The sequence below is a fragment of the Pararge aegeria genome, chromosome 3 (genome assembly GCF_905163445.1).
Source record: "Pararge aegeria chromosome 3, ilParAegt1.1, whole genome shotgun sequence".
Classification (NCBI taxonomy): Eukaryota; Metazoa; Arthropoda; class Insecta; order Lepidoptera; family Nymphalidae; genus Pararge; species Pararge aegeria.
The window spans coordinates 8940156-8964123 of record NC_053182.1 but is presented as its reverse complement, the minus strand read 5'-3'; the positions used below and the strand labels follow the sequence as shown (position 1 = coordinate 8964123).

Sequence of the window (23968 nt, the reverse complement as noted above, 5' to 3'; positions counted from 1 at the left end):
CGTACTTCCGCGCGCCCCTTCGCGATCTCCTACTACCGACAGTCTGTTTGTGAGTGCGCGTGCAGTGAGTGCAATGTGCTAGGCCGCATGAGGATCCTTCTTAGCGAACTGGGACTCTCTGGCGCGTGCCTCGGTCTGACCCTGGAGTCGCGCGCCGATTCTCTGGATCCTGCCAAGTCAGCGCCAGGTCAGCGCCCGCTCCACCATCCGCGTCCTTCCAATTCTGTGTTTATTTTCGCTTTCGTTGTGTAGAACCTCTGGGTGCGTAGACTTTGTGTGGAACTGTCGTGACGATGGCCATAGGCTAGAATGCGAGGTGCGTTGCTGACGCCCTCCAGCCAACACTGTGGCCTTAGACAATTCCTTAGCACACGTACGTAACCTTTTTTGTTTTGTTTTGTTTGCTTGTTTTTTTTTATTGTGCCTTTATTCTATATTATTTACTGCTTAAACATTTTTCTTTACACCTACTTCGTTTAGTTGTAATAATTATACTTTGTGTTATCATAACATTATTTATTTCTTTTTAATATTTTTACGTGAGCATTAATATAAATAATGACAACATTTCCGAATGTACCAAAAGTTTTTCTCCGCTGGAAAATTAATCTTTAACACTAGAACCTATTCGTCAATCATGTCCTATAAAATTAAGAATAAAGAGATTTATAAATATAATCAAAGCAGCTTTTACAGATGAGCTCAAACTTACCTAGTGACCCATAAATATGTAGGTGGATGTAACCTATTGTCCACACTTAACGAGTCTGGAAAATCTGATGGAATTGACCAAGATTGCTCGAGCTTTTTCAACTTTAACTTTAATAAACTATTTTAAAAGCTTGATCCACACTCACCCAGGTATAACTAGATGGACATTTTTTTTTGTTTTATTCTAACAATATTTATATTGGATAAATAACATTAAATAAGTTCTATTAAATAAAAATAATTTGGCAGTTCTAAAATATAAAAAGTTAAATGCAAACAGTATTTTTTCTGTAGTGCCGAAAGCTCAGGTTTGATATTTGTAACATAAAATCCATCTTCGGAAAATATACAGCGACTTTTGGTAATTCATACGTTTAAAACTATTAATTTTAGAGAAGTTGGCTTTGATATTAAAATGTAATGGGTTACTAGGGTTAGAACTACATAATTTCTAAAATAGAACTGTCAGTGACTAGACCCAAAAAAAAATTTTTTTTAACATCATCCGGAATTGTTAACGAGTTGTTTTGTTTTTATTTAATTAAATAGGTTATCATACTTAATTTTTAAAACTGAAAGAGTTTTTAATTTCTTTTATTTCTTTTATTTTCACGTCGCAGTCCTCTAACTTTATTGCATCCCATTCTTGAAACTTAAAAAATCTCTTATTCCGCTTCAAAGGTATATAATAACCGATACCTTGTTTTATTATAATATAATCAAAATTCATAGCCTAGTAAAACATAATAAATCAAAAAATATACATTCAGTACAAATATTAATGACTATCAAATAGCTTAAACGGTTTGGGCTGTCAAAGTATATGTATGCTTTGATTTTTAATGTGTACGGACTGATTTCCGCATTAGCAGAGCCATAAGTTAGCTCCCCGAGTGTACCAATCATCATTCGCAAAAATAGTCTTAAGGCTCAATATTTGTTTATGCAAAAACCTAGTGTCTATGTAGGCTTAAGATCTTCAAGTACTTATGACGAAATATTTCAACATAATACCGGTCCGAGAAGACATACGCCGCTTTGATTTATTCGTCAAAAATAACGTGTGGCAATTAAGTACCTTAATATCAATATGTGTTTAAATAAAGAGAAACTGCATTAACTAAATGTAATCTTAAAATGATCTTAAGTTTTTGAAGTGGTTTTGTCATTTCAGCCATAATATACGAACATAAAAAACAGACACTTAGTATCTAAGTATGTAGGAAGCCTTCAATTAATTAACATTAATCGAACATTGAATGAAATACTCAAGTTAATGTCAATATGACGATTTCCATTAAGTTCTAAACTATTTTATTCGATTCTATATTTATTCAACTAAACGTTGTTAAGAAATAAGTACCCATGTATAATTGTTAACTTAACTTTAGTAAAGTCTAAGTACCTATAATTTATAATGGTACCTAAAAATGTATAAAGTTGATTGGATGTTAAACGAAATACGCAAAAATACGACGGTTATTGCTTTCATGATCTATCAGTTGAAAGGATAATCATCGAAAAGCTTTTTGTAAAGCGGTTTAAGTAAATAACGGTTTTATAATACCTATTAATAAGTTTTGCAATATGTAATATTTACAAGAAGCAATTTGATGAAACTTTGGCTGAATAGTGCGGCGAAATTAATATTGTTTTTGTCATGATTGCAAGTTAGGTAATGCTAGTAGGTATAATATGGGATGCTTATGTCGCGATCGCCTCCGGAGCCGATGGCCTCAGCCGAGTTGCCTTCCACTTGCCCAATAGGTTGTCGCAACCGGCAGACGTTGCACCTGCCGCTCTGAGATGAGCCTCCGCAAATTTCCAATGATCGCTTAACGCCATAATCGTATCATCACAATTCCAATACGAACGTTTTCGGATCGATAATCCCAATGTACCTAAATAAACTTAGTTAAGTGAATTATATTTAGTTAGAGCATTTTTATCTCATTGGTAGATCAGAAAATACAATAGACCGTAAGTTTTTCAACAAAACCTAACACTATACGGGTATAACAAGTAACAACCTTGATGAAAAACTATTGTAGTATAAATTATTCTATTCCAGATGGCAGCTGCGAAAAATTTATATTTTTCAAAGCCTAACATCCTTTATAATATATGTACAAAAACATTACGTATCGAGATATAATAGCAGGAAAATTTGAGGATAAATCGATTGGGAATTCAATCGCACAAAATCTCGTTGAGTCGCGGAGTCATAAAACTTTTACCATTCACTATTTCACGTCCTCCTAAGTGATAAACAATTATGAACACTAAACAAACACCGGTTTTCGAGAGATTCTGCGCAGCAAAACATCGCTTTCACTTTTGTTATCACCTGATAACCGGTAGACGCAAAATGAAATGTATTACCAAAAATTGTTTTATTTTTACAAATGATATAACAATTTTTATGATTGTCCATAGCAGACTTTATACTAATTAAGTTTTTTTATATTGCTCGTCTGAAAACCCTATCCTTTAAGTAAATCTGCCGTAATCAACTGAATATAAATACATGATGATGACAGAAAAATAAGGGAAAACAAAAAGTACTAAGATGGTGTTGTGCACAACGTTTACTTTATATATTATTTTCAAAAACTTGATAATATCCTTCTTTAAATAAGCTTATGAAGAAGCAAGGCTGCATAATTCGTTTAAGCACGTTTTTGTGAGAGATAGGGAAGCGACTATACGAGACGATATCACCAGCTGTAGTGACGTCAGAAAGGAATAAATCGCGCTCCCGTTTTACGTCACGCCATCCACCCCAGGGAAAACTATTTATGGATTACTGTATTTATTGGAAAATAACATTTTATATACAGAATTGTATTCTAGATCAATCAAATAGGTGTTACAAAGTACATAATAAGACAATGTATTGTATTTATGGATGACTAAGTAGGTATATGATTCATTGGATAAATACTTTTCCTAAACTTCGTCATGATTAAGTAATATTTCGGGTAAAAATCGCTTGAGTTTCCTTAAAACATTATCGAAAATTCTCATTATAATTTTCAGCATACGGTACGGTATCGTACTCTAAATCGCCAATATTCTTATAACTTTTTATTCTTCAAATATGCATCAATGTGCGGGATTCGCGATAATATCGGTAATTTTTCCAAACGGTAATAGTTAAATGATTGATTACAGATTCTCAACTCTATAATTATTTATTATGTCAATGCGGTCAGATACGTTTAATTACAACAAGCGTGTTTAATTGTACTTGTTATAACAATACATTAATTAGTATTTGGGTAAAAAATATCGTATTATTTTTTTGTGTCATGCTTCAGTAGTCAGATAAATATATTTCATCATTTTCTAATTTAATTCCTAATGTTTTACTCACATACTTGTACGTACATTGAAATTGCCCGTATTTCCATTATTGAGAATATTTTTATTTTCTAAATTCTAAAGAAAAGAGCTTAACAAAATAGCCTATGTTGAAACAGATGTACAATGGTTACAATTACCTGCAATCCAATAAAAGACAGATATAGAAAACCGCAGCAGCCTATGCATATTTTTAGCTTTACTTTTCGTACAGCTCTAGCGTTTTCTGTAGCGGAATTACGTCACTGAATCTAAAAATAGCCGGGTGGCGTGGAAAAGCGGCAGTAGGGGGTGGCGTGGCGGGCGCGCGAGCTCGCGGCCTCGGCCTCTGATCGAGCGACGCCCGTGACGTCATACGGCGCGTTACGTCACGCATCGACCCGCGCCCTGTTTCAAGGACGCCCTTGCTTACCGGCTGCTGACTTCCCAAAACTTGTTACTTTATAATGCATCTAGTCGAGCCTTCGAACTTCCAAGTTCTCACAAAAACAACATACGCTGAAAAGTTTTGTCTAATTACCTTTAGATCCTTTCAAATTACTCAGATAGTAGGTATTATAAGATATCAGAGTATTTTTTACAGTACATCTAATAACTTAAATCTAGAAGTACTACATGGGTTTTAAATCCTCAAAAGCATATCAAGTTCATCATTTATTAAGTGTCGCAACTAAATGAGCATCTCAATATAAGAAGAAAATGTGAACACAGAGCAAAGATAAAGCGCGAATAAACACTCATAGTTACAAATTAGCTACTCTATCAATAACCCAATAGAGATTAGAAGTCGTGATTTTACACTTTATCGATTAAGTCATAAGAGTTATACACCTAACTAAAGTCTGAATAAATCAGTTATTTTACAATTTTTGTCCGATTTTGCATTTCTAAAGCTTACATTCTTACAGTGCCGTCATCGAACTTTTATATATTGCTGTAATTTTTTATGGTTTTAATAAACAGGCCCGCAACGGGTTGAAACAGCGTGGTGGGTCTATGCTCTAAATCACTCGCTCTTATGCCACAGAAAACGTTTGCTATTTAGTTACAGATTTATAGGTTTATCAGGTTATTAGGTTACAATAAAATAAAATAAAAAATCCGGTATAAATCCACACGTTTCAAAATCTAATTAATGCAACCCGAAGATCGTTAATAATGTAATAAACAGGTTTATAACTATTTGATTATGTCAGTTTGTCCTGAATAAAAGGACGAGCTTTTAAAAACGTATTAGTGCCAAGGTATAGCTGCATACTGGTACAAATGCAAAAACTAGACTGAATAGTGCATTATATAAATGACTTGGAATATGATATTAAATGTATTCTTATATCTAACTAGCGATTTCCCGCGATTTTGTCCACGTAGAATTAATAAAACGTAAAATTATGTCATAAAAATTGTATCTGCCATTCTACCCTCACGTTACATAACGCAGACGCAGTCTACCTATTCCACTAAACTTCTACGAAGTTTTATCGTCATTTTACAATAGATTTGATCGTCATAATGGATTAGTTATTACTGAAAAATGTTTCGCAAATAACAACTAAATAAAAATTAAGAATCCACTTTATGCAATCGGGTGGATTACATAGTCGCGTTTCATTTTAAACTAAAATCAAGTAATTTTATCAAACAAGTTTTCGCTTATCAAGTTCTTAGATGATTGGAAACATAAATAAATTCAAATTTATTCTTCTACAGTTTTATAATGTTCTCAAATACCTACCCACACATACAAGTCTAGAGGTAGCAAGACCGACATCAAGGTCGCTATTAGGTAAAGCTTTATAAATTACATTTAACGTCTTATTAAATATTTAAACATTATTTTTATGATATCCAATATAGGTATTATAATTGATTTGATAGTTTTTCAGATTACCTTACGAATATCATTTATAATGTGTTTTATTTCTATTACCTGTACGAAATACAACAGACTTTAGGTAACTAATGCAAATTACCAAACAGTTATAAGGAAATAATGTCCTATGTTTTTACTAGATCTATAAAAATGAATATAATATCGGTATGACAAAGTTTATTTAATCCTAATAAAAATATGATTAGAGAGTGATCTAATCAGGATACCTAGGGTTTGAGATAATATTTCTGCTACATATATTATCATCGTCTGCTTAATGACGTGTTAAGTGGCGCCACCAATATTGAATAACTATTTGACCGGTTGACTACAAAGTTTTGCATGTTATGGAAATTGATTGATAATGGTTTTAATAAATTGTTCTACATCTAATTAGTAATACTACAGCGTCATGATTCGTATATTTGTGTTTGTGTCTATTACATTTTTTACAGCAGAGTAAAATTAACAAATTAGATTTTTAATACTAAGCTTCTTGTATCTGTTTTACTCTATTTATCAGATTTTTGCTGGTTCTTTAATTCAAAGATATCTTCCATATAAGCTGCAAAATAGAAAAAAAGTTGTAAGAAATTCAACATACTTTAATTCTAAACAGTATTTTTTGTCGTTATTTCTAATGAGTTTACTTATTTGATAAGATAAGATATTTCGCATTCTGTACGGTGTGATGACCAAATGTCATAAATATAAAATAAACTTTTTCAATTCTAACGTTCATTACAATTGTTCAGTTCATCGTCAAACCGGTTTTTAATAAATAAATCGACGGTAAGAAATTGTTCAACGGTGAACCAAAGGTAGGTAATTCGTAGGTGCGTAAATTTCTGTTTCTTTATAACATTAACTTTTTGAATAAAAGCATTGAATTGGAACTGTATGTGTTTATAGAACCCAATGACTGATCACTTTTCCACCTATTCATAAACAACACAATAGCTTTTTCCATTTCGCAAATCTCTACGCAAACCTTAATTACTAAATAAATAACTGACCGTTCTTAAGCTTGCGCTACTCTCCATAGAAATGTAGTTGGTTTATTAGGCTACTATTTATTATATTAGATCCTAAACTAAGCTACATATTTATTTATCTAATCATTTTCTTCAACAAAGGCCCGTTTTTAAATATTTATGAAAAAAATGCTTTTAAAAAAAACAAAAAATTAAGAAGCTGAAAATTAAGAAATTATTTAATGTATCCTAATTTAAAATAGTTAGGCTATTTAGTTATTACTCTAGTACAAAAAAAATAAAGATACCCGTTTAAATGAAGCGTCTTCGCTCTTGAGTATTTTCCATTCTCAAATGCGATATAAAATAGCATGCTATGTTATATAACTACGTACCTACTTATTATACAATAGAAAACTTTGATCATAGATAAAGATAAGAAACGCCTCTCCTTGTTTGATATGCAGTGCAAAACCATATCCATATAAATCAATTACTAGACACGCTAACTTGACCACACTTGAAATACTCGTTTTTAGCGCACCCTTCATAGCGCGATAGCAAGAAGGCTGCGTGTTCAGACTTCACGTCTACCGTTTTTGATATGGCTCTATGGTTTTATATTTCAGTAACTTAGTAAGACAATTAAGTAAGACTTTGTTTCGGTTTTTTTAGATTCCGCGAGAATTGTATATTTTCCTGGCTATGCAATGTCTGTTTTTTTTTATTAATACATCGGAAAACGGATACCGGTTTTTAATCTCTACGAGAACCTTAAGTTTTCCCAGAGTGCGAACTATATCCGTGCCCAATTTCTGGGACAGCTCTTGAGACGGAACGTAACGGTACGTAAGAATTCATATTATTAGTAAAGATGGGTTAGTCGGTTATCATTACGTAACTAAAAGTCGCGAAAGGCTTGGCAGAAATTTCACCGTAATGTAACAAATCCATGCATTTATACATAGTGAAAAGCTCATAAAAATAATGTAATAGACGTCCGAGTGACGTATGCCGACGCTTTACAATATCATAGGCTGGAATGAGACCCTGGTTCATGTACGCGTCACATCAAGCTTGACGTCACAACGCTATGCCGCCCTCCCCACCTCCACTTCACAGCTGACCACCCTACAATCACCCTGTAGATAAACGTAAATGTATTACTATAACACAGACGTTAAAAATATGACGTGATTCGTTCCTATCGGAAATCCAAACGTGTACGTATTATATATGCGAAAGTATGTATCCTAGTCTTTCAATAACGCACCTTCTTAGCAACGAATTAGAAGATTTCTTCCTGCAAAGAAATTCTTTGTGAAGAGGAAAGTGACATAGACTATTCTGTTATTCCCTCTACAAAATAAATGAATGACCTGTTTTTGATTATACTTGGATATCTCAAAAAGTCTTGTAATATTACACAGACTACTTTTAATCCCGAAAACTCTAATTTTGATATAAAATAAACTGTGCTTTTTTTCCACGCACCAAATTTGTTTATAACATTAGTGAGAAAGCGTGTATACAGAACACGCGCGCAAACCTGCAAAGGTGCAGAAAGCTCTGTGACTAAAAGAGACCAAAGTTAATGACCATGTTTTCGAGCCATAAGTAGTCACTGGCAACATATACTGTTCGAGGACTTTAGTCTTCAGTGCAGGCTCTGACTGGGAGGCGTGAACAGTTAATACGTAAAACATTCACCAGTCCAAAAACGATATAAATTATTTTGTTAATATAACAATTAGGACTATCTTATAAAATTTATTAAATTAGAGTCAAACACACTAAATCAAATATCTATACAATAGGAAAGTGAGTCTGTTTGTTTGTTACCTATTGTCGGCTGTACCGTTGAACCGATAGTGATGAATTTTGGCACACGTATGTAGATTGTATCCTGGAAATGGACATAGGATAATATTAATATATATATGCCGATATTTTTATGCCGAAAAAGCTGCTGACGAATAAGTGAACTTACGCGCAAAGTTGTAAATTCTAGCATTTTTTACCTGTGCATGCTTTGACCGCTTAACTAATCTGGGTGAAATATTGAATAGAAATTGTTTGTATCCCGGCGACGGTCGTAAGATACATTTTTTTCCTTGAAAATAAAGGGCTGAATTTTGAACCGAAAATAATCGCAGCCGAAGCTGCGGGCAACATTTAGTATTAAATAACGTATACCTACCTAGTTTATTTATTCCATGAACATAGTTATACCATACGTATACTTGCAAAAACTAAATGTGTTGTATTTTGCAAACAAAATCCAGTTTTAAATGTGCCCCCACAGCTATAAGATTCTCTGAATTGGATCATTTTGTTAATTATATATGTATAAGTTAATATTTATGTTACGTTGTTAACCTTGAAAACGTTCTCAATTAAATAATAATTTTAACACAAATTAATTCAATATTGGAGTGAGCCTATTTGATTTATTTGTCACAACCCATTATTCTTGTAATTACCAAATCTTGAAATTCTGCATCCGTTAGTTTTATATGCGTTATTATTACTCGTGTATTGACATAGTAATTAAGGCCCAGACAGATTTAAAACATCACAAATAGTTTATCAATATGCATGGTAAAATTAATAAATACTATACCTATGCTTACCAGTTGGTATGTTTTTACGTGAGCTTCATGGGGGCCAACGATTCATTCATAAGGAATGTAAAACTACGAGAGCATGCTCGAACATTTCCCAAAAATAAATAAATTTCCCCCTGAGCCGTACAACGATGTATGTTATAAAGTTAGTTAATAATGGATAATAATTTCAACTATATTAAAATTGTAGGTAGGTTTTAAACTTCTACCAAAGCCAAAAACCCATGAAAAATCGGCTGAAAACCGAAAAATTTTTATTTTCTTGAACCGTGCAGAGCCATCTATCGGAAAATTGATATATCACTAACAGAAAGGTTTTCTACGAAATGGACTACCCAACAACCCTCGCCGAAGAACAGAATTAACTGTGCCGTATTGTGACATTTGTTCATAGATGACGTTACTAGTAACTATTTTTCGGGTTGTAGACAACTTTATTTAGCCTGTTTCACAACGCCCCAATAAACTTTGACAACCATTTTTTAACAAACTCCCTGGCGTAGTGGTGAACAATGTGGTCATATAAGTGAAAGGTCCCAGGTTTGGTCCCGGTTAGGGGCAATTTGGCAATTTATAATTCCCGAATTTTCCCTGGTCTGGTCAGTGGGAGGCTCTTAGGCCGTGGCTAGTTACTACCCAACCGACAAAAGTGTGCCACCAAGCGATTAAGCGTTCCGGTACGATTTCGCTTATAAACCGATTTGGGGTATGACGTTTACGTTGGGGTTTACCCCCCATACCACTAACGGCTAGCCCGCTATCTTCTTAGACTGCACTATCACTTACCATCAGTCATGAGCTAACTTGTAGCGTATAAAACGAAAAAAAACAAAACAACTGATCTATAACTAATGGACAAATTCGAACACTAGCCAGATTTCCATTAAAAAACAAGGTGATTGTGATTTTTATGAATTTAATGAAAGGCCTGTTTCACAAATCACAACGCATTTCCTCCGCGTAAGCCTTTCATATATTTTTCGTACACATGGCTAACCCAACTTAATGGTTGTAAATGTATATGACCGTAAATATATTTAAATTCAAATTCAAAATTCATTTATTTCAAGTAGGCCTACTTTATAAGCACTTTTGAAACGTCAAGTATGTCTGTTTGTAGACTCTTTTTTTTTTTAATACAGAGAAAATGCCTGACGCATACCACTCCGTTGGGGGGAACGGAGTAGCTATGTGGGACTGGAACCCATTAAAAACTCTGTGTGTCCCTCGATAGACCTATAAGTGAGAGCACGGGGTTCACTTGCGTATTCACCGCACTCTCACCAACTGTTTGTAGACTCTACCACTGGTTCGGAAAGCAGATTCTAACGAGAAGAGGCGGCAAGAAACTCAGTAGTTGCTCTTTTCCAACATCAACATTTACAATCATTTATATTATAGGTAAACACTATCTGTCGATTTTAATATCTCTAACTTTAAGACCATAGGAATTTAAAACTATCTTAAGACCATTATGTGGAATATTTTATTAAACCATTGATAGATTCAAGTTAATTATATATAATTTTATAATTTTTATTTGTATTTTACCCACACTTGGAGGTATCAATTTTATAAATTTAAAATGCATATAAAAATTTTCGGAACCGGCAGATGTAAAAGGCATGTAATAATTTCGGCATCGATGGTAGGAGAGCCGTAGCTTAATTGGTAAAAGCGCTTAGGCCGCGACTAACCTGCGATTCTTTGGCAATCCAAAGAGTCGCAGGTTCAAATCCTGTCGGTTCTGAAATTTTATATGCATTTTAAATTTATAAAATTAATTATATATGTTATAGAAATAACCTTGCCGTGAAAGGAACCTGCCTTCTATGATAGTGACAAACAAAATTATTAAAAAACAGCATTTTGGTTATACTGTCATTTAAATTTTCCTTAACAGCTTATAGCGAGTGTTATTTCGAAACCGCCGACATATTGTTCAATCATATTTATAGGTACAGATTTAAGGAAAAGGAGAAACAGTTTTTGGAAGCGCAATCCATGATTATAGCTCTTACGGTGGATAACAATCTATAGTAGCTATACTGTAGAGCCTGTAGAGCGATTTAACGTGAAGTATACGTCAAATCGGTTCTATTTTTGTCTTTTGGTTAACAACATAAATTATTTAAATAACGGCTGGACTTAAGTGAAATAAACCAGTTGGATATACTCCGACGAAAATCATCTGAATCCACAGTTATCATCATCATCTCAACCGCGGGAGTGCTAGACATAGGTCTATTGTAGGGATTTCTATTGGATGATACTGAAAAGATACTCACGACACGACATGAAACTATTTTTTTAACCAAACAATAGTTCTAACCAAACTGAAGGTATTTTTAATCATACAAAAAGCATCACAAACATAAAAAAAAACCATACAAAAAGCTGTTTTTGGTCAAATTATAGTTTAGGTACACTGAATATTTGTTATATTTTATTATTTATTGTATTTAAAACAAAGAACAAAAAGGATTTCAATTTGACAGTTGTTCTTAACTTTACCAATACTTAATGTCGTTGTTTTTCTGTTGTGGCCTGAGTATGTGGCTATTCAATTTATTTTATACTTTAGACAGTAATTTAATTTTTAACAAATTCGTGTGGACTACTGTTGCTTAGTCCACACTAATAGTCAGTGCGTGGTACCCCAGAGAGGGAAAGAGGAGGTAGGGACGGCAATTCAAAACGTGCGAAGAAGAAATTACCGTTATAGCAGGAAAAATTTGAAACAGATGATCAATAAATAAAGAAGATAGAAAAGGATTGCAGGAGGCCAATTCCAAAGTTTACACAGATTAGTTAGGAAAAACATGTTATAAAAATATAACTTTTGTAATCTAAAAATGCTTAATGAATAAATAAAAATATATTGCTTTGCTTTATTTTTATTTATATATTGTGCTCGATTATCGTTCAAAAATCGGCTTGTTGCAACCTTGACGCAAGTCGTTACCTGGATAGGTGACCGACCTTTGATTATCCAACATTGTGCTCCACCTTGCCACCATACCTCGAAGAGTATAGCCCATCCATCCCGGTTATTATCGTTTACATCTGCAATCTGATAGTCCTCTATAGTAAGTAGACTTGAAATACTGAATTAATTTGATCGTTCATATTTAACCGGTTCATATCAACCCATTACCGGCCAACTACAGCTCATATATGCAAAGAGGAAACAAAATAAAACACCACTAATAAAAGACATAAAAAAGTTTTCAGCACACAAGCACAATAATTAAAAAATAGTATGAAAAATGTATAAGGAAACTTTATGTTTTATAACAAGTCCAATCCGTAATATGGATAATAATTTATCAGAGATATTTAAAAAAAAACAAGGCAGATAAGTACTTATTCCCATATAGGTGAATGCAGGAAATAAAAACTGCTTGCTTAAAATATCAATATGTCAGACAAGTAGATTAATTTATTGGTCTGTTTACAAACATATTAGAGTACAGAGCTGAACCAGATATGAGATAATCAATACAGTGCAGGTCAAATACTACTTGAGTATCCTTGGAAGATTACTTATACTACTTACTTCATCATTCGCAGCCTGTTAACGTCCCGTTGCTGGGCTGAGGCGTCCTATCACATAGGAAAGACGGTTTTAGTGCATAGACCCACCACGTTTTTCCTATGCGGGATGGTGGGCTTTAACAACTATTACCACAATTGAGTGATAATAACCGGAACCCACGGCTTTAAGTGCTCTCCGAGGCACGGGGTTGACACCGCCATCTTCCTAACTCAGATCTCTTACCGAAAATTCTCTATACAAATATAATATACAAAATACACAATACGGTATTGTCAATACCTTATGCAATTTGGCCCAACCGGGGATTCGAACCCAGGCCATCGTGATGCGTAGTTACCTCGTCATGTTAACCATAAGACCAAGGAGGCAGTGACTTGCTTAGTTTATATAAAATAATATCGTCAAGACCAAACGACTCTCAAGGAAATAGGTATGCAAATATAAAGTCGAAATAAAGTAAACCAGTAAAAAATCAATTCCAACGCAGCATCAGTATGCAACACTGTCTAGATAAATGTTTTAATTTTCAAACTGGTTTTCTTATTATGTTTCGTATTTGTTCACTCATATTATTTAACTGCAGATGGTTTTTTAAACACACTCAGGAACTAACCACTAGTCCAAATTAAAAAATATTTTTGCTAGATTAGATAAGATACCTATAGAAATAGAATTATATCGCTTTTCTTAATCACAAAGTTGTAAAAATTATGATGTTGAAAAAGACCAACCGCTGTGTTTCTTGTCGGCTTCACCTCGGTAGAATCTGGTTTCTGGTGGTGCTAACGTGCAGGCTTGACGTTTGTAAAAAGCATATATTAGGCCTACTTTAATTAATGAACATTTTTCAAATTCAAAATTCAAATGCTGTGCTTATTTTACTTCATTGACTTTATCGCATTTTCGCGGTTTTACGTGCGTTAAAGTCAATAATTTACACATAATAATTACTTATAGGTACGTAGATAGACATATGAACGTGAAGCCCCGTCAAGTCATTGCAATATGGATGAATTATTTAATAATTATTCCACAATTATTTAAAAATAATTTTAATAATTATTCTTAAACTATTTAAAAATTATTTTAATACTAGCGGACCCCAGCGCCATCTGTCGGGCTAATTTTTGAGTCTAAACCATCCAGGATGCCACCCAAACGTATGCCAAAAAAATCATTCAAATTGGTCTAGCCGTCTAGGAGGAGTTCAGTGACATACACACGCACACAAGAAATATACATATATACTAGCGGACCCCAGCGCCATCTGTCGGGCTGATTTGTGAATCTAAACCAACCAGGGTGCCAGCCAAACGCATACCAAAAAATTCATTCAAATCGGTCCAGCCGTCTAGGAGAAGTTCAGTGACATAGTGTGGCACACAAGAAATATATATATAAAGATATATACATACAGTTACATTTTAACCGGATGCCTGCTTATATTAAAGATCGAACCAATCCGGCCTTAATTCAGTTTATAATGTTCTATAAAAATAATCTTAGTAGGTACTTCTTATCCTGAAAATCAAGTCCGTAACTATAAAAAGCTTTGTACTGACTGACAGACAACGTACAGCTATATAGCAACTATAATCCTAACCAGTCTAAAATTGTTTATATGAAAGATTGTAATTTAACAAGTTATTTCCCTAAAACAGTACTGCAATGTGTTTTTATTTAGGCTTGTGGTTACAAACTAAGAAACACATGTAACACAGTTTTTGAAAATGCTACCACAGATTAAAGCTTAAAGGGATGAAAGCTTATTTGAAAGTCCGTCATTTTCATGTCATAACCACGAAAATAAAGAAATTAATAAAATAGTAGGTTAAGTCTATGAGTTTAACAGTTTCTAAAATTTCTACCACCGAATGGCTAAAGGGTTAAATGGTATAAGGGTTTCATTTGCTTTATGTAGGTTGATTTCGGGAGACGGGATTATAATAATTGTTACACAGACGAAGTTGCTGGCGTCGACTAGTAATATTATAGGGATGAGTCACATAGAAGCCTATCATTTATCTAAAAGAACCAAATTGTACATTGGTTACGAAGTGGATAAAGAATTACAATTGACTGGACTAGGAAGCAACGTGGTGTGAATATGCGATTATAGAACTACACAAATTAAATTTCCACGATAACATATAAGTGTATTTCAAATGCAAGCGAAAAACGGTCATCAATACTAATATAAAAAAGAGGAGGATTCGTTCATTTGTAAGCGATAAACATTAAAACCACCGAACCGATTTTTTTAAAGTTAAGCTTTAATTAGTTGAGCAGAAACTTTAATTATTTAAGTTGTTGGTTTTAACGATCGAGAAAGCATCGTCTTTGGCTGACTATATCCACCTGTATCCAGTACATAGTCCACATATTTCACCAACTATTATTAATACGCTTCAAAAGGTACTAAATTATTGTTAAGTTACAAAATTATTCGTCATTTGTCACACAAACATTCAATCAAAGGAACCATATTGATTTTTCCATACCAACGAATACTTACTTATGACAACCCTATTAAAGATAAAAGACCGACACGCGCATAGCTGTGTGTATTGTCGTAGTATATTTATTTATTTATAGCTTCGCTACGCGTCGCGTACCTAATAAAGTGTCAGGAGTCACATGATTTTAATTGTACATGTTGATATTGGATGTATGTGATTTCTTTTAGTAAAAAGTATGGCAGTGGTTTAATACTCTAACTATTAGGTTTGCCTGCCAATTTATTCGCGTAACTTTTGGTTTATGAAAATCCCGTGGGATCCGTTAGTTAAGTTAGGGCTTAAAAGTAGCCTATGTGCTATTCTTGATGAAAATATATCTCTGTGCATTTCACGCTGACACATTCAGCCCTTCTGGCAAGATTCGCGTTAGAAACGTCCATCCGAAATTTTGCATTTATAATGGTAGTTAAATAACGACTTTTTATTTTTAGTTCAAAGCTTTAAAATTAGTGTTGCCCAAATTCAGTCTTGGTCTTGCAGTCTTGGTCTTGTTCTTGCGTTTTTGCAAGACCAAGACCAAGAACAAGACCGCGTATTTTTAGCAAGACCAAGACCAAGACTGACCGTGCAAGACTTGAGCAAGAACAAGACATAGCCTGCAAGACTCTTGCGTCTTGCAGCTAGGACTTAGCGCTATGTCACGGAGTAGTTAGGTGTAACAGTTCGGTGTATAGGTAGGTAGGTACGCTTAGGAATTCTATGAGACGCAAAAAACTATATCAAAGAATATGAAAAACTGGACCTATGCGCATTACGACTAATACCATAAACATAGCGAATAAAAAAATATCTATTAAAATCAAACTGAGTGCATGCATAGTTATGTTTTAACCATCGGCACTTTGATAATGCGGCATCAAAGGTTTTGTACTTACTTCTCAAAGAAATTTGCCGCTTTTCGGAAGTACATGGTTATGATACACGCGCCGGCGGCTTCTTTTGAAATCTAAAACAATCGTTGCCGCCGCGCCGAAATCATAACATTTGACACTATTCATGCAAAATAATTTCGAATTTTAAGAGTACCTACAGGTGTTCCAAAGAATAAATAAGTTTCAGATTGGTGATTTTAGATTGGTGGAGGACGCATGAGACAGAGTATCCGATTTTATCGAAAATGGCCCGTGATTTTCTCTCAATACCTGCAACTTCAGTACCTGCTGAGAGGTTATTTTCTAAAGCATCATTAGTAATTAGAAAACATAGAAATAGGTTAAGTGATGAGTCAGCCAGATGGTTACTTTGTATTAATTCTTGGTCAAAAGAATTGATATAAAGTATCATAACCTAATGATAAAGCTGTTGATTTGTGTTGTATTTTATTTTTTATTCAAATAAATGATAAATCGTAAAACTCTTTTATTAAATTTCTTATAAGTTGAGGGTTCAATCTCTTTCTAGACAGATAAGTATTGTTCTTTAAAATACAGTCAAGTTATTGTAATTAATTTGTTTTTTTACATGTTTTAGCAAATGTAAGCTTATAAATCATAAATGTTTATTAAGAAACAGTTACTTCCATGGAAAACGACATATAGGAAAGTTGGATTTTCGAATTTCTTATCAAATCTTCAGTTATTTATTAATCTGCTTGATCTTTACTATGGCTATGTTAATTCAAGCTCACAATGTTCCAATTCTAATACGTTTTTCTAAGATTTAAAGTAAACTTTAATAAATAGTAATAGACTAATAGGTAATTGCAAGACTTGCAAGACTCTTGCTGCAAGACCAAGACCAAGACCAAGACTGGGAGCGCAAGACCAAGACCAAGACCAAGACCAGGTGTATTGGCGCAAGACCAAGACCAAGACTGGCTAAGTCTCGTCTTGTTCTTGCATTTGGGCAACACTATTTAAAATGCAGCAAACCTTCTTGGCATCATTCTGCTGGGGCGTGACTTAATTAGTTTAAATTATATTTTAAAATTAATTATTTTAAAATATAATTTAAACTAATTTATGTTAAAAATATATTATTTTAACATAAATTAGTTTAAATTATATTTTAATTAATCCTCTTAATTAACGCCTTGTCTTTTAGAGAGAAGTGCCCTGTAGTAGGCCGGCAGGATGATACCTAAGGATAATGATGGACTCTCTCTGATTTAGAAATAAAAAAGTAAAAAATGGACTTATATAATAAATAATGACTGAACGGGGAGGCGTACAGAAAACTTCAAAGAGACAATCTATTAACAACGACCTGAATAAAATAATTTGAGATAAACAGAGCGGCAGGCTGACTTACTCTTACCCAAAAATACTTTATACAAAAAGGCCTAACAAAAGCGCCTCTGGATCTTTAATATTTAACTTACTGCATTACTAGTTAGTGTAACAAGACAATAAAAGCATCTTCGCGCTGTTGAGTCTTTTATTGTTTTGATTACATATAGCTTCTACCTAGACTAGTTATTGTAGGTTAAATCGTATTAAGGTTAAGTGTAGAAGCTTTGCTAGAAATTGAACCCGTAAGAACTAATTGGGGTCTACCGAGTAGTGAGTACATAAAACTTCGGGCTTCCTCTTCAAAGAGTCTGACTTTTGTCTGATCTTATTGTCAGAGTGAACGAGGACCAGCTTGGGGTGTTTCCTGAAAAAAAGCGAAGTATTTCGCTAATTCACTGTTATTACTTTGACTATGTTATGTTTGTCTTAAGTAATTCATATATCACTCGCTTCAACGGTGAAGGTAAACATCGTGAGGAAACCTGCATGCCTGAGAGTTCCTCATAATGTTCTCAAAGGTGTGTGGAGTCCACCAATCCGCTCTGGGCCAGCGCGGTCTACTAAGACCTTAAACTCTTCTCTTTGTGGGAGAAGACCCATGCCCTGTAGTGGGCCGGTAATATGTTGGTAGGATGATGATTTTGAGAGATATGCACTCTATGAAACTAGGTATAAATAATACTCATAAGTACTCACATGGTAAACCAGTAACGTATTATATCAATGTTGTAAACTTAGTTAGCAACGGTTTATTATTACCCATTTTATTAAAATTACTGAACAGTTCTTATTAATAAATCAGTTTCTAGTTTAAATTTTATAATTACTTCAACCTGCTTAAATTTAGTTAAAAGAACCAAATATAGTTAGTTATATTAAACAATTATTTCAGCTATGAATAAATTAATAACAAAATATAAACAATTTGCGTTGTGTCTATAACTTAATAAGACAGAAATTAATGGTTCTTAGCACAATAGAAACTGCAAATGCCACTGATTTCATAACCTCCCAAGGGTGCCATCGCCTTTTCGCCCCAAAAATTTTCATACGACTTTGCTTATTAAATTTAAATCTAAAGTAAAGCATCTAAGGTTGAAAATATATTTTCAGGGAGGTTATAGTTGCACCGTTTTGTAAAGATCTAGTGAAGGTATATACATGGGATTCAATTTTCGGGGCGTGGCGAATCAAGCACCGTGACACAATGTATTCAAACCGGCAATATTTGGCTGACAAAACTGCCGTATAAATTAGAAGACCTTTCTTTTTTGGCGTCATTGCTTATCAAAGAAGGGTAGCGTTCGGTCATCAGTTCAACCCCGCGAAACATATCGATTTGTCAATTACGTGTGCTTGTGTTTAAGTAGGAATCAAAGTATGTTCGCCGAGGGTAAATATAAATGATGCATGGCTTGTATAGCGTGATAGTTCAAAGTCCGGTTGCCGTCAACACGCCGTCGTCTTCCGGTGCAGTCACAGCCAACCCTCTATTCATTACTCAACCGTTAAACTTATTGATCCCGATATAAGAGCATGTAATTTTGTTTTGTTATATAAAATTCAAATTATCACGCATATTATATTAAGTAACTATTTTTTGTTACAGGGCCGAGCGCCATAGAGCAGCGCTCCCCAAGCGCTTTTAATTCCAATTCGTCCAGCATGCTACTGCTGCAAACACACGTGAGTATAAATCATTTTAATAAAATTAAAAATGATTGATTTTTTTAAGGAGAAGGTACTAGAGCTTTTTGTGACAGAGCTCTCGTGGAAGTACCTACTACGCTTATTTCTGCCACAAAATAGCATTGTCGCAATGCTGTTCCAGTCTGAAGAGCATGGTTGCTGGTGAAATTACAAGCAAATGAGGCTTAACACCTACGCCACAGGTTAATTGACTCAGGGCAGCACCTTGCATGCCCTGTGAAACGTTGCTCTGTCTATAGGATATGGTTTTCCACGTACCGTCAGTTGGACAATCTGCTTAGGACGGTCATAACTTAAAATATAACCTTATTAATTAGTTAATTATATCGTCGGAATAATTATGCATTGTTCGGTTTTCATTTCAACTGCAACGTAAGCGTAAAAAAACATAGCGTATTTGGCATTGCATTATTGCAAAGTTATCTCGCGTTTATTATTAAAGCCCGTGACGGGTGTAATTTTTTTGTTTTAAAAAAGAATTGTTTGTTAAGAATAACGTAAAATTCTACTATCTTTCATGCGCATTTCCTTTACAAAATAGTTACGATGTTTTACATCTGCCAGGCGCCGCGCTACGTCCCATTTTTTTACTAATCGTTCAATTATTATTTTTGTGATAATTCATGAAAGAAAACGACCGATGATTAGAACACCTGCACTATAAACAGGCGGACTCAATATAAAAGTCAATGCTAAGCGATTGATACAAAAGGCGCGCCATTGGTGCGTCGTTACCGCCCCTGTCAACGTACCGCCTACTGTATGTATAACGCCTTAACTATTGATTTTTTTTTCTATTACAGAGCAACTACGGTTCGTCCTTCACTGATTTATTATCGCCTCAATATCAAGAAGACTCTTCTGAAATCTTAGAAGAAAACTTAGATCCATTCCCTGACGTAGAATTCCATGCACCGATACTCCCTGAAATAAAATCTCAGCGAACAACTCCAGTGAGTGAAACCCCATCGCCTACGCTTGGGCCTGCCTTGCCGAGTTTTGAAGAAACATACTCAGTTCGTTATCCTAAACAAGAAATGGCAGAATTTGGCATCAAGATGGATGAAGACTGCTACAACGTCAGTGCATACTCCCACCAAGGGCATGCATCAACGCAACTGTTATATCAGTATCATCAACCATCACTACCTTACGTTCCATCACCTTACTATGCACCCGCTCAGCAGTGCTCTCCAACATTCGACACTGGTGGTGTTACAAATACTCAAGAGACATATTCATTGCCACCATTTCCTAGTTCAGTGGACTTACATATATGTTCGGACCAAGGAGCTAGACAACGAAGATCATCCTTGCCGGTCCAGAGATCAGAATCTAGTAGTTCCAACGACAGTCCTAAATTACATGGCAGTAGAGTACACTGTATGCAAGCATCGGCACCGAGCTCTGCGTCCAGCTCGCCTGGCGGAACTCAGCAAGACAACTCAGGATCAAGAGCAGCGCCACCGTCGCCGAGTCAACTTTGTGCTGTTTGTGGAGATACTGCTGCATGTCAGCATTACGGTGTACGGACTTGTGAGGGATGCAAAGGATTTTTCAAAAGAACTGTGCAAAAAGGTTCTAAATACGTTTGTTTAGCGGAAAAATCGTGTCCAGTGGATAAGAGAAGAAGAAACAGGTGTCAGTTTTGTCGGTTTCAGAAGTGTCTTGCTGTAGGGATGGTGAAAGAAGTTGTGCGGACTGATTCGCTCAAAGGAAGACGAGGCAGATTACCCTCTAAACCTAAATGCCCTCAAGAATCTCCTCCAAGTCCACCAATTTCTCTTATAACAGCATTGGTCAGAGCTCATGTCGACACATCGCCTGATTTTGGAAATCTTGATTATTCACAATATAGAGAGCCGAATCCAATGGAGGCACCTATTTCGGATTTAGAAGTAATCCAACAATTTTATTCGTTACTGACAACGTCTATTGATATGATAAAAATATTCGCAGAGAAAGTACCTGGTTTTGGCGAACTCTGCCCTGAGGACCGAGAGCAACTTTTTGCATCTGCGCGCCTCGAATTATTCGTTTTACGTTTGGCTTATCGCACTCGCCCAGAGGATACTAAACTCACCTTCTGCAATGGACTGGTCCTCGATAAACGTCAATGTCAGAGATCTTTTGGAGATTGGTTGCATGCTGTTCTTGACTTCAGTAATACCCTGCACTCCATGGATATCGACATATCTACTTTTGCCTGCCTGTGTGCATTGACTCTTATAACAGGTGGGTACTATCAAATTTTTTGTATCATCTAAATTACTCTAAGCTTTTTAACTTTAATAGGAGAGAATTACAGCTCTGATCCACCATGATGCTATAATGCAGCTTGGCAGGCTATTTAAAGATTATTATACGTTAGTAACAATAACCTTCACATGCTCTCCAGTTACCGAGTTACAGGGTACAGAGGTTGACTTCCTTGTATTGATTCACTGTGATTTTATATAAAGTAGTTTGACCGTTCGTAATTTTGTTGATTTTCATGCGAAACAATAACTCCGACCATATTTGAATGCGTCGCAGGAAAATTTGCCAGATAATTTCAATCAATTGTTTATACAATTTTAATTTATTTGAAATGAAATAAACATCAATTTAATTATAATTTATAAAAAATTAAATAAAAACTCCTTTCATAAAAAAAATTACCAAAATCTTTATTTAGGTTAGGTTGGGATAGAACATAATATATGGGTTCTAACATATTCATGTTTCTTAGGATTTATTGATTAATTATGCTTTCCTACCTAAATTAATACCTCTTGATTTGATTGGGAATTGCGTAAAACTGTAACAGTTTCAAAAAATCCTGCCTTATCTTTTCTACACGACTACAATATTTCCATTTATGTAATTTTTTCTCTATGCCTATTATGATTGTCACTTTTTGGGTAAAAAAAAAATAAACAATACAATGAACATTATCTTTTGTCTTCAGAGAGACACGGCCTGAAGGAGCCACACCGAGTTGAACAATTGCAAATGAAGATTATCGGATGTCTACGCGCCCACATGCCTTGTGGTGGAAACACCAATGCTGTAGGCGCGCCGCACTTCAGCCGCGTACTTGGTGCGTTGCCCGAGCTACGGTCACTCTCCGTGCAAGGTCTTCAGCGGATCTTCTACCTGAAGCTTGAAGACTTAGTGCCAGCGCCGCCTCTCATCGAGAACATGTTTCGCGCTAGCCTTCCCTTTTAAGCAATTCGGTTACCCCAATTTTTTTAATTTCGAACATGCTGAGGACCATGCCCGCCTTCAAAACCCATTTTCTTCAGTCTAGAGCCGACTCCGTTATTTTTATAAGCGTATACTTACATTAAAAATATTTTTCTAGACTCTAGTACAGGACTCGATCTCCGCGGAATCGGTTTATGCTTGTTGTATGAATTATGAATTATTATGTATTAATTATTTTTAAGTAAGGAAAACAATCTACCATGTAGGTACTCTGTCGCTTAAATAATAAGCTTAATTTATTGTAAATGTATATATTTGTGTGATTTATCTTAAAAAGGTATCTAAATATTTAGTAGTCTGCATTTAAGTTACCGCTCGTAATCAATGGCATCTCGTCGTACAAAATATTCCTACGTTATTTACTTGTGTATTATTAAATAAGAAAAATCTAGTCACAAGACTTACAAATGTTAAAAATTTGGCTCGTAAACACCGAATTTTATAGAAAATTTATGAGTAATTAAGATATTTGTTGATATATAATTGAGTGTGAGTGAAAGAAATGTGGATTGCAAGCATCGCGCAAGAGCTTCGGGCGTCGACTGCGATGCGCTCGAAGCAAGGTTCGACCCAGAACGTAGATGGAAGTTACCTTTTAGGTTTAAATTATTTTATAACTATTTCATAGAATGTTAACGTGAATTGTTAAAATAAAAATATACATTTAAGGTAAGAGAAAAAGTTCAGCATCCCTAATATAGACTCCCAACTTCAACGTGTCTTAAACAGTACCTTCTTAGATAGGTAGATAAGATCTTTCCTTTTGTAAATGTTATGTACTCTTTAAAGTAAAATTTTACTGTAGTAATCACCTAAAACATATCAATGTAATTTTGTAGAATGGTATAATAGAGTGGCAATAAATCTTAAGTGACTATTTTCAAGCAATTTAAAATGTTTAAATGCGTCCCACGTTGAACACTCAAACTTTTTATATAAACGGGCAATCGAACGCAAATAAATCTCCTTATCTTGTAGCTTAGGGCCTTCAAACATCTCAGCTTAATAATATTAGTCACTCTATAGATGAACGATAGACTTCAATGAATAAATCAGCGTAAAGAATCCAATTGGACCAAAATGTTAGTAAGAACAAACAACTTGTTGGCATAATGTTGGAAATAGCTAAAAGCGTAATTAATAAATTTAATA

The 23968-nt window shown here is 34.6% G+C and overlaps 1 protein-coding gene across 2 annotated transcripts; it reads left to right on the top strand.

The window, feature by feature from the left end:
• LOC120637467 (probable nuclear hormone receptor HR38) lies at positions 1 to 23968 on the top strand. Of its 2 annotated transcripts, none has more exons than XM_039909328.1 (4): positions 1 to 187; positions 19467 to 19543; positions 20371 to 21802; positions 22518 to 23968. In XM_039909328.1, the coding sequence occupies exons 1-4, from the start codon at positions 88 to 90 to the stop codon at positions 22775 to 22777; spliced, it is 1869 nt and encodes a 622-aa protein (XP_039765262.1). In that variant the 5' UTR covers positions 1 to 87; the 3' UTR covers positions 22778 to 23968. The 2 variants fall into 2 exon arrangements, with proteins under 2 accessions (XP_039765262.1, XP_039765263.1); XM_039909329.1 differs by having other exon boundaries at positions 126 to 373.